Source organism: Xyrauchen texanus, chromosome 49 (genome assembly GCF_025860055.1).
Source record: "Xyrauchen texanus isolate HMW12.3.18 chromosome 49, RBS_HiC_50CHRs, whole genome shotgun sequence".
NCBI classification, from domain to species: domain Eukaryota; kingdom Metazoa; phylum Chordata; class Actinopteri; order Cypriniformes; family Catostomidae; genus Xyrauchen; species Xyrauchen texanus.
In genome coordinates this window covers 11000941-11013257 of record NC_068324.1, presented here as the reverse complement: position 1 = coordinate 11013257, position 12317 = coordinate 11000941, and the positions used below count along the sequence as shown (strand labels likewise).

The following is a 12317-nucleotide window of genomic DNA, read 5'->3' as shown; positions in this document are numbered from 1 at the left end:
TTTTGCTCTTATGGAAAGAAATTGGTACTTTTATTTATCAAATTGGCATTCATCTGATCACAATGTATAGTCAGGACATTAATAACATAAAAAAATACTATTAAAATGTGAAAAAACATAAACTAATTCAAAGATTTCTCATAAAAAATCCTCCACATGCAGCAATGACAGCTTTGCAGATCTTTGATACTCCGGTGACATTTCACCCCACACTTCCTGTAGCACTTGCCATAAATGTCGGGCACTTCTCACGCACCTTAGTTTAGCTGATCTCACAAAAGCTCAATGGGGTTCAGATCCATAACACTCTTTTCCAATTATCTGTTGTCCAGTGTCTGTGTTTCTTTGCCCACTCTTAAACTTTTCTTTTTGTTTTTCTGTTTCAAAAGTGACTTTTTTTTTTTGCCATTCTTCCCAAGGCCTGCACCCCTGAGTCTTCTCTTTACTGTTGTACATGAAACTGATGTTGAGCGGGTAGAATTCAATGAAGCTGTCAGCTGAGGACATGTGATGCATCTGTTTCTCAAACTGGAGACTCTGATGTACTTATCCTCTTGTTTAGTTGTACATCTGGTCTTTCACATCTATTTCTGTCCTTTTTAGAGCAAGTAGTAATTTGTCTTTGAAGACTGTAGTGTACACCTTTTTTTTTTTGGCAGTTTCAAGCGTTGTGTAGCCTTCATTCCTCAAAACAATGATTGACTGAAGAGTTTCTAGAGAAAGCTGTTTCCTTTTTGCTATTTTTAACCTAATATTTACCTTAACACATGCCAGTCTATTGCATACTGTGGTAACTCAAAAATCAAGACAAGGTTAAGCTTCATTTAATGAACCAAATAGCTTTCAACTGTGTTTGATATAATGGTATAAAAAATAAAGTATTTTTCTAGTACCAAATTAGGAATTTAACATGGTTACTCAAGGATAATGTGTTGGGGGTGATGGCTGCTGGAAATGGGGCCTGTCTAGATTTGATCAAATATGACTTTTTTCAAACTATACTTTGTGATCAGTTGAATGACAATTTGGTGAAATAAGGTAACAATTTCCTTTCAAAACAGCAAAATATGTACATTATTCCAAACTTTTGGCTGCCAATCTATATAGATATTCTAATCAAACACCACACTAATGAACCAAACTGATTTAATCATGTTTATTAAAATAAAAATTTTCAAGCAGTACACAAGAGGTACTTGTCAAAATAGTGTCTTTAGCAGCACACCAGCTACAAATAACAATAAAATGAAAAGTACAATATGACAGTGACATCACTTCAGTTGAACTTATTCAAAGGCCATGCATCACAGTGAGGCTCCATGGCTGCTCCATTACACCCCATCTACGCAGTGCGCAACGTGATAAAACTGAAGTATTCCCATTATAAAAAAGGACTTTGTGGTCTTGCAGTGTAGACAGCTTGTTGATAATAATGGATGTGTATCTTTGCACACCTGCAATGTAGGCAGCTGGATTGATTATAATGGCCATTCTAACTTTGTCAAGTCATTTCACTTGCTTGCTTGTAGGGCTGGGCTATATAGGTAATTATATATATATATATATATATATATATGTCTAGTTATGAAACAACAATATTTACCTTCATGTTATTACTAAAACACTGAATTGACTAAAAATGTCATGCAGAGACTTCCATGAATGTTATTGCATGATTGACGCAAATGAATCATTGTATCAGTTTTAAATCAATTCACTGAAATGAACAGTTTGAAATTATTCAACAAAACTGATAAATCAGATATTTGAATCAATTCATGAAAATGGACACTTTGAAATGCTTTATGCCAACAATCGTTGAATCAGAGATTTGAATGAATTCATTGAAATGGACAGTTTGAACTGATTCACAAAAACAAATCATTATATCTTAATTTTTAATCAAATCGATGGTTTGGACTGATTCAAAGAAATGAATCAAACTTACAACTATATTGTCAAGTTTACTAGAGTTTGCTGAATTCTAAACACAATTAAAATATCTTCATCTTAAAAGTTGAACTGTGTAATATCTGCACCACCAAACGGAATTGCAAAAATAAGCATTTTTATAACAACAGCTTAAAAACGCCCCCCGTCTGCAGTTGATCAAACAAACACATAGTCCACCCCCAACACACGCCATTTGTCGAGTCAATGTTGTTGTGTCTCAAAAGACAGGTCAGAGGTATTTTCATAGCACCACAGTGTTCACAGTTTTCAAGAAAATTAACCTATGAATGGCTTAATTATAGTCATCTATGCATATTAAGCTGGGATAGGAGAAAGGATTTCATCACCGAAAAAGTAACTTCAGCTTTAACTCTTTCATATTTGCATGTTGCGAGACAAATGATTGTGAAACAAATGACGACGTCTTTGGAAAACTTAATGACCAATTAAAATGATCAAAATATTCACAATGTTGCTTAATTTCATATCTCTAGCACAAGCATTGCTAAAACTCAATATATCGCCAAGCCCTACATGCTTACAATGTAGACATGGGTTTTGTGTGCTCCCGTTTATTGCCAAGTCAAACAGTAGTACCCACACAGCACCACATAGTACAATCAAACACTTTTAGTGCTAACCAAAGGAGCGATTAATGACAGAGTTTCTTTTATTCATTCTGTGTCCCTAATTAAATAAAAACAACTCCTTTGGTTGAGTTCTATGGGGGAAAGAAAGGCATAGTGTACAAAGGGCATTTCACATTTCTACTGCCGCAGCAATCAGGTCTTTATGACTTGTAAGGCTGGAGAGGACTTTAAGAAAGGCAATGCGGTCTTGGCAGCGGGACTGAGGTGGTGGTTAGCGGGTTTGTGTGTTTGGGTCAGATGGCCGGGGATGAGGCATCTGGATCAGGGTCGTAATGATTGCCGTGCTGAGGGTGGTGGTTAGGGAGGATGTCCAGTTCATCCACCTGAGGCCCAGGGTGCATGACAACGAGCTGGTCCTGAGGAATATCGGCAGCGGCTGCGGCGAGGTTGGTGATGGACTTGCTTTTCACACATTGGAAGTCCACATGTCGGCTTTTGCCCTCCTCTTTCTCCCAGGACATTCGGATGAAGGGTCTCTGGACGTAGTTATAAATGACTTCTGGACGCCCACCAGGTCGCTTCTTTACTTTTTCTTTGTAAGTGGGATATCCTGAGTTCAAACATGAGCACACCATTAATAAAAATTCACTTATAATTAATTACACATACACCAGTGAGCCACAACATTAAAACCACCTGCCTAATATTGTGTAGGCCCCCTTCGTGCTACCAAAACAGCACCAACCTATTATTCTTCTCACCACAATTGAACAGAGCGGTTATCTGAGTTACCGTAGACTTTCAAGTCAAGTCAAGTCAATTTTATTTGTATAGCGCCTTTCACAACACACATCGTTTCAAAGCAGCTTTGTCAGTTCGAACCAGTCTGGCTATTCTCTGTTGACCTCTCTTATCAACAAGGCATTTCCATCCGCAGAACTGCCGCTCACTTGATGTTTTTTGTTTTTAGCACCATTCTGAGAAAAATCTAAAGTACGTTGTGTGTGATAATCCCAGGAGATCAGCAGTTACAGAAATACTCAAACCAGCCCATCTTGACCAACAATCATCCATGCCATGAACTTATCAGCCAATCGTGTGGCAGCAGTGCAACAAATAGAGCAGATATGGGTCAGGAGCTTCAGTTAATATTCACATCAACCATCAGAAAGGGGAAAATTTTGATCTCAGTAATTTGGAGCATGGCATGACTGTTGGTGCAGGATGGGCACTCCTTTCAGGAGTGCTGCTTTAAGATGGGAAGGGTAGCGGCCTTTGAGTAGGGGTCGTAAAGAAGAACGGGGAAATACAACAGGTTAGTGGAGAAATGGGCAGGATATATATTATTTATGGATGGGTGATTATCTTTATTATATTCTTCATTTATTTTTTTATTTTAATTGTATTTATTTTACTGTGTCTGTGTGTCTATATAATTTGTGACCACTGGAATGTTGTTGGGGCAAGGGTGGGGTTGGGGATTGGGAGGGGTAATAGTGGGGGTTAAAATTGATTCTGTTTATACATGTTTTGTTTTTCTGTGTTCATTTATGAGAATCAATAAAAAAAAAATAATCTGAACAAACTGGTTTTACAGTCATTTTGGTAGATTTCCCTGCCAAAAAAGTACCCCTTAAATTCACCTCATATTCGAACAGGCGTCCTAGCAGAGTAACCACAGGTATAAATCATCACATTACTATGAACATGTTTCTTGAAGTTACAATCAGAAAGTGTCCAAATACTTGTCTTAATTTTGAACATTGTATCTTTAGCTTTATAACACAGAACTGAACAAACTACTTCTTGTGAAATGTTTTGCATAAAATGATTGGCATACAAATTTACTTGTGTTTTCTTTTTAAAAAAAATAAAAATAAATGCTACATGGTTTTATATTTATTTTAATCAGATGACATTCATACATATTTAAATTTAGCTCCAATGTTTCCAAATACTTTTTTGCAGGTACTGTAGGCATATATAACTAGTTAATGGAGTGCTGGATAAAGAGGTATCACAACACATGATAAACAAATTCCACAAATAAAAAACATGAAAAAGTAAATAAGCGTAAATGTGTCAACGAGCTAATTCAATTTAGGTTTATCCGAAAGCAGCTGAGAGAAATCCCATCTTTATCCACATCCGGTAATTCAATCTCTTACCTTCAATGCCTAATCGAATTTTCTTCAGTCCTCTTTCCTTCAGAACTGACTTGGCAACATCTCGGTTTTCAATGTATTTAAAGAACCGGTATAGTTTTGTGCTGTATATAACTGCATCCCACAAAGACAGAGAAAAAGAGAAAAAACACATTACCTACATTTCCTATAAACTAAACCACCAAGCTTAATTTCCATGGGAAACATTTAGTATAATAGTTGCTAAGAAGTTTTGGGTTGTTTTTATTGCATTGCAATATGTTGCTGGTCAGAGGAAAAATCTGGGTTCAATCCACGTTAGACTCAGTCAACAGCATCTGAGGCATAATGTTGATTACCACAAAAATGAATTTAATCTTCCCCTCCAAAAAAACAAAAAGGGTTATACTGAGGCACTTAAAATGAAAGTCAAAGGGGCCAATCTGTAAACGTTAAAATACTCACTGAATCAATAGTATAGTCGCAAGATGTAAAAAAATATTCACGCTAACATGATTTTAGTGTAATAAAATCTTACTAACCTTTCCTGTGTAAAGTTAACGCTAACTTTACAACTTCATTGCCATGACGATGTAATGCTCTTAACCTTAAAACGACTGCAAACACAATTATTTAACCATTTAAAAGCTCAAACAATACATGTTTTAACTGGGGAATGAATGGAAGTGCTTTTATAAAATTATAAGTTTGACATTTCTGTCTTTAAACTCTCCAAAAATTGGCCCCATTCACATCCATTGTAAGTGCCTCACTGTAACCTCGATATTTGCATTTTTTAAAGTACGAGTAGTAATTGTTTGTTGTGGTAATCATTATGCCACAAATGCTGTCAATTGGGCTTAATTTGTATTTGAACCCAGAATAATAGTGCCTTAGCAAGTACAACAAATGACCACAAATGATCAGTTCTCATAAGACCCTTGAGAAATAACCCATAATGCTACTGACATGTAGGTAATAGATAATTGAGATGCAGGTAATTATCAGTGGAAGTAAACTGACTTTGTGAGTATTCCTCTCCCATCTGCGGTGGATACTCTTCATCCCAATCCACCACATCATCGTCGGTCAGCACGACCACGTGACACTCCCTCTCTCCATTCTGAGCGCTGGCCACCATCAGAGGCAGCACCATCTCCTCCAGATAAAAGTCAAACTGCCGCCGGGCACCATCGTTAGACAGCTCGTGCATGAGTGCACCTGTAGTCGACATGTTCCAGTGTTATTCAAACAGGCTCATTAGGATTCATTCCCCACTGACTCATAGATGAGCAATTCATAGATGAACGATTCAAGTAAATAATTTGAATTTACTTCAAACAGCTATCTCTGAAATAAAAAGCACGATCGTGATGTAAAGAGGCCCCAATGATAGCGTCCAGTGACCCATATCTGGCCATCGCATCGGATTCGCCACTGACCTACTTCTGCACTTTTCACTTTCACTCGCTATCTCTCGCATCTTCCGTCCTCAGTCATCCAAACCCCTCAGAATATCATTCATTTTACCAGTTGCCATGGCGATCAGTGGGTTTTCCAGCACAAAAATCCAAATCCTTGCAGTGCATTTGTCATGTTAATGAATACTCACTGAGGTCTCTGCACTTGATGGTGCTGTAGTCGAAGGCGATGCAAAGATAGTCACATGCCTCTCTCAGCTCCGGGATGGAGATCCCATCAGGGCAGCGGATTAACCCTGATTTGTAGTAATCCTGCCGTTAAAAAGGGAGAAACGCAGAGGAAAAACATACAGGCGGCCATTACTGAAGCAGAACTTATTCCAAACAGAAGCAAATGGCTCTGATGCAAAACAAACACATACACACTCACTCCCCCCTGCTTTTCCTTCTCCTCACATGCAGATCCATTTAATGCCAGCCAGACATGGAAAGAGCTCCGCTATACACATAGCATCAAGAGACCGAATTGCCCCCCCCCAAAAAAGAAAATAAAAACCATTTCAAAATGGTTGTTATTTCTGTAGTGCTCTGTAATGTGCGCTGTCCTGATTTTTCCACTGAGTGGAGCCTCATGTGGTAGAAGCTTAACCATTTCAATACCACAGAGTATGACTAATACTAATAATAATAAGGAAATATTTACTTTGTTACAGACAGTTGACCATGTATGTATTTTGTATTATTATTATTATTATTATTATTATTATATGCATGATTAACTTCCTGTTATGTTTGCTATAGTTTACTTTGGACTGCAGTAGAGCACGAGTGTAAAAATCATAGCGCTTGCATGTGCTGCATTAGTATTCGCAATTTGTAAAGCCGTAATGCGCAACACAACACAAATTATATGTAGCACGGTTCTTCACTTCCGGAAAACACCATTACACACTGCAAGGGGCTAAATCTAATATACTTATAATAGTGCTGTCAGTCAATTAAAATATTTAATTGCGAATAATCACAAGATTTTGAAAGTGTTCCACGCAATGTTCAAAACATACACAGAGCTCAATAAAATGTCATTGTCATATTGGTAAATGCATCAGCATCATTCCCCCCAGGATTTCAACGTGTTTGTTTCGTGACTATTGCAGGCCAAAATAACTGAATTGTTATTTTGCAGTGAAATATCATAGTATACTTTGTGTCAATGACAGTATAAGTGCAATTGCCTAGAATTATTTTGCTGCATAACAACTGAAGATGCTGTTAAAAATTATGAAGAGTCTACATGCAAAAATACAATACATTTAAATGAATATTCCGGGTGCAGTACAAGTTAAGCTCAATCAACAGCATTTGTGGTATAATGTTGATTACCACAAATATTTATTTTGACTCATTCCTCATTTAAATAAAAGTGAGGCACTTACAATGGAAGTGAATGTGGCCAATATTTGGAGGGTTTAAACAAAAATGTGAAGCTTATCATTTTCTAAAAGCACTTGCTTAATTCTTCCTTTAAAACTTGTATTATTTGAGCTGTAAAGTTACATCGTCATGGTAACAAAGGTGTAAAATTGGCTATAACTTAACACAGAAAAGGTTTGAAAGTGATTTTATCACACTTTAATTGTGTTTATATGCATATCCTTTATGTCTTGTGGCTATACTTTTGAAACGGTATTTTAACATTCAAAAATTGGCCTCATTTACTTCCATTATATGTGCCTCACTGTAACCTTGATTTTTGCTTTTTTTTAAATGAAAGGAGGAACAAATTTAAATAAATTGTTGTAGTAAATAACATAATGCCACAAATGCTGTCGATTGAGCTTAACTTGCATTGAACTCGGAACATTCCTTTAAGTGATTTTGTCATAGAAAAGTATGCAAAAAATGTTCCTACTCCCTTAAAGATATTAATGAATTAAGTGTCCGGAGACATCTCACCAGTCTCCGTGACAGCTGTAGACTTTGAGGTTATGATTCATAATGTTTGTCAGTTAAGGGCGCCATTGTGCCACTGCTGAATTTGACAGCCACAGGAAAAAACTATGCCGCTCTTCTGCTCTGTTTTGGTCTCAAAATTATGAAAGACCCTTAATTATTTTTATATTTACATATTCTGCCTTAGACAAGTTAACTTTAAGTTTAAAATTGTAGACCAACAATAAAAACAAAAAACACAAATGAGGCCTGTTGCGATGATTATATCACCTGATCGTGATCACTTGTTGAAACTGCGATTATTGAGCACTTGAAATTCTAATCACATTCTACTCTCCAAATGAAGGATTTTTAAGAGAATATACAGTGCATAATGTGAGTGAATATGGAAGGCACATATTTTCATTAACACATTAACATTTATTAAAAAGTTAATTCAAAGCGTCAAGCTTTTGCTAGAATATTCTCACTAAACCAGTCAAGAAAATGTCTTTAACTCTAAAAATCAAACAACAATTACAAATACAAAAAAATCACTTTTTCAAAAGTATAGCCACAAGACAAACAATATGCATGTAAACATGATTTGAGTGTGATGAAATCGCTTATTAACCTTTTCTGTATAAAGTTATCTTTATATGTTATGTTAAAGTTATATTAAATGACTGTAAAATTTAAACAACTTTACAGCTAAAATAACACATGAGTTTTAACAGAAGAATTAATGTAAGTGATTTTATGAAATTATAAACTTCATATGTCTGCCTTTAAACCCTCCAAAAATTGGCCACATTCACTCCCATTGTAATTTCTTCACTGTAACCTAAATTCTTTTTTTTTTTTTTTTTGAAAAGTAGGGATGAGTCGAAATACATTTTTGTAGTAATCAACATTATGCCACAAATGCTGTCAATTGAGCTTAACTTGTATTGAACCTGGAATATTCCTTTAAATATATTGTGAACTTTAGAATCACAGGAATATTGAAATGAATAATCAGCATCCAGAACCAGAACTATCCATTTTATAAAATCTATAAATAATTCTATCTCAAGGTCAGTGCAGTGATCAGTCCAGACATGGCTGGAAAAAAAGTGCTGGGACAGACTTTGAAGATAGAGGAGACAAAAGAATCGAGACAGTGGAGAAAATATTGTGCAGATTTGACATTTTTATATGTGAGACATATGTGCATTTAGGTGGAACAAAACAGTAGCGTTTTGTGCTGAAGTCATGCAGGTTTTGATACTGCAGACTAATCCAGCACAATCAATACACGGTAAACTAAGCCAAAGAGATATTTAAAACCCCAAAAAAGCTTTTAAAGCATAGTACACTCTAATAATGGGCGATATGGCATAAAAAATGTATCACGATAATTTCAGGGATTTATTGCGATAACGATACAAATGACGATAAATTATTTTCTTCTGTAAAATATCAGATTATGTTATGTTTAAGTTGTGTTCCAGTGACTGTGCTGAAAAACATCACACAACAACAATTACACAATAATAATAATTCAAATCAATTACAAGTTTAAAATGTAAACACAGATTCTTTATTTATTTATACTCTCATTGTGGAAAAATAGTGCAAAGCAAACAGCAAAAGTAACAATAACCAACCATGTCTTCAGTTGTGTTTCAAAATTACAACAGAGTACAACTGCAAATAAATCCTGATAAAGTAAAGAAGTTCAGAGTGAAACACACTCTTAGAATGTAAATATAATACGTAAGTGGAACATGCTAACACCAATTAGGTAGTTAAATTATCAACACTCTTGTCCCATGGAACAAATTGTAAAAATAGTGCAAACACTGTATCAAAAAGTAATGATCCCAACTATGTCTTCAGATAGTTTACAAAATAGTGCAAAACAAGATGATAAATTAAAAAACAAATCAATAAATTAAATTTAAATAAAAGTGTAATTAAACTGTAAACACTGATATACTCTTGCAAAATATAGAAATGAGGCTGACATGAACATGTCTGGTAGTGCAAGTTGCATAACACACATACTAGTGTGATTCAGTAGCTTTCAAAAAGAGAACAGGGCTCACACCTTAAGATTTTTGGTCAAGAAGACCAACATATTCACTGTAGCTGGTTTCAGAAGAGACCTTTGGCATGTCACTACATTTCCAGCAGCTGAACACCCTCTCTGAGTGTGTACTAGTGGCGGGATGCACAAGTACTTTTTCACCAAACGACTGATGTTAGGGAAATTCACCTCATGTACCTTCCACCACGTAAAGGGATTGCTTTCACCATCTGCAAGTGGCCCACGTGGAGGTAGCTCTCAGCTAACAACAAGCTCCTCCTCAGCCTCACGTCCGCCTTCCGCCATGCTTGTTTTCACTCCGCACAGAGAATGTCCGCGACGTGAACAGTGAATCGCATGGCCTACACAAAACTACGTCATCAACTAGACTTATCGTTATTATCGTGAGGATACACATTTTTATCGTGAGGAGAATTTTCAACGATATATCGCAAACGATAAGATATCGCCCATCCCTAGTACACTCACCAAAATAGCTCTGAACACAGTGGAGCTGATTCCCTCTGCAACCTCATACTCGCCTTTTTCATTAGGACGCGTGAAGTTATGTTCCCTTCCAGATCCGAACATCCTTAAAAAACAAAACACACCAGTCATGTATTATTAAGTCAACAATCAATACAATAAGTCAAACTTATAAGTGACATGTGTAAAACATTTATTGTGTTAGATACTTTGTCCTATCCCACATTAATATGCAGACAACCAGGACAGCCATTTGTAGGTTGATTACCCCCAAAATTGGAAACAATTAGTCTCTGTGGTGCTTTCAAAACATTGCTCTGTTCATATTAGATTCAAAATTAAGCTTTATCCTACCTGCCGAGCATGGTGTTGGGTTGGGCAGTGAAGATGGATGGGTCGATAACAAAACGTGTGTTATCCACAATCAGTGTAACTCTCTCGGCTGTCCTCAAACTGCGAGGGCCCTCCTTTTCGCACATGTAGATCATGTCAGGTGAGCTTTGGGTTTTGCCAAAGGAGTTGCCATAGAACAAGCTGGAGGTGCATGCTTTCTGAGGCCTGGGACTCGTGGAGCGTGATGTGTAACCAGACTCCCGTTCGCGGTCTATGAAATCGACAAGGGCGTAAAATATCAGTAATATCATTAAGTAAACATGCTCAGTGCAGACTTGTGCATCTTTTAGTGCTAAAAGCCAATACGGTAGGGGTATTTTCAAGCATAAAAACCAACTAGTGTTTTGCATCATTTAAAGGGAATTATGACTCCCTGAATATAAATAGAATCAAATCATAAGGTGTCTAAAGATTTCCACTCCAACAATCTGTGCAACCAATTCATGAAAATCAGCAACACTTAGCGTGAAATTGAAAGGGCTCTATATTCCTGACTGAGGAAAGAGCGTACACTTCGTCTTAATACATTTTCGTGAGGTCACTAATTCTAAGCACAATTTTTGTGCCAGCACAAACTGCAAGTTGGTGTGGGTGGGAGTGTTTGTGCTATCTGATGGTGAATGTGTGCAAACTGTGGGCATATTGTATAGCACTGTAGTGGCGCAAAGTGCAAATTGCTATTTTCCTGAGAAATAAGTAATTGCGTTTTTTGAGAACCACTTCTAATCTCTGTGAAAAGTCTCAAATCAGTTCTTAAATTTGCCGTTTGGGGATTCCATCAGCAGATGATATTAAAGAGCTATCAATCACATGATTTGTCTGTTTGTAGATAAATGTGACTATTAATATAACTATTAGTATAAGTTTATTTTATATAGCACCTTTCCAAACTCAAGGATGCTGTACAGAAATTAAACATTAAACATCGAAACCTTGAACAAATATATATTACAAAACAATGAACAATGGGAGAGAAGAAAAACATATTTCAAGCATGTGAGACACGGGCGAGCAAGAAGAAAGCCAATAGACCCAGAGAGGCAGATAGAGAACATATATCACGGTCTGGAGCAGTACATGTGACAATGTAGTCACACAGCAGGTGATGTATTGCATACAGCCCATTTACACTACCAAATTCTAATAGGCAGTCTATAGGCAGTTTTTATAGCAACATTGCTTGACAAGAAATAGAATATATAATAGGACTCAGAAGGTGCTGTAACGGGGGAGGTACAGGACGCCATTCGAGAAGCAGACGCGTGAGCGGCAGCTCTGCGCACTTTGCTAATTTTTTAATTGTTTCCATGCTATATTCCGGTGAAAT

The 12317-nt window shown here is 36.6% G+C and overlaps 1 protein-coding gene across 2 annotated transcripts in view; it reads right to left on the bottom strand.

The window, feature by feature from the left end:
* Positions 1 to 1142: 1142 nt before the first annotated feature.
* LOC127640732 (BTB/POZ domain-containing protein 10-like) overlaps positions 1143 to 12317 on the bottom strand; it is a 31229-nt gene continuing 20054 nt past the window's right edge. For both annotated transcript variants that reach the window (XM_052123448.1, XM_052123447.1), the window contains 6 exons: positions 10952 to 11201; positions 10601 to 10703; positions 6300 to 6420; positions 5711 to 5908; positions 4712 to 4822; positions 1143 to 3153 (listed from right to left, as the gene is read on the bottom strand). In XM_052123448.1, coding sequence (XP_051979408.1) covers positions 2837 to 3153; positions 4712 to 4822; positions 5711 to 5908; positions 6300 to 6420; positions 10601 to 10703; positions 10952 to 11201 — 1100 coding nt within the window. In that variant the 3' untranslated portion in view covers positions 1143 to 2836. The remainder of the gene's footprint in view (positions 3154 to 4711; positions 4823 to 5710; positions 5909 to 6299; positions 6421 to 10600; positions 10704 to 10951; positions 11202 to 12317) is intronic.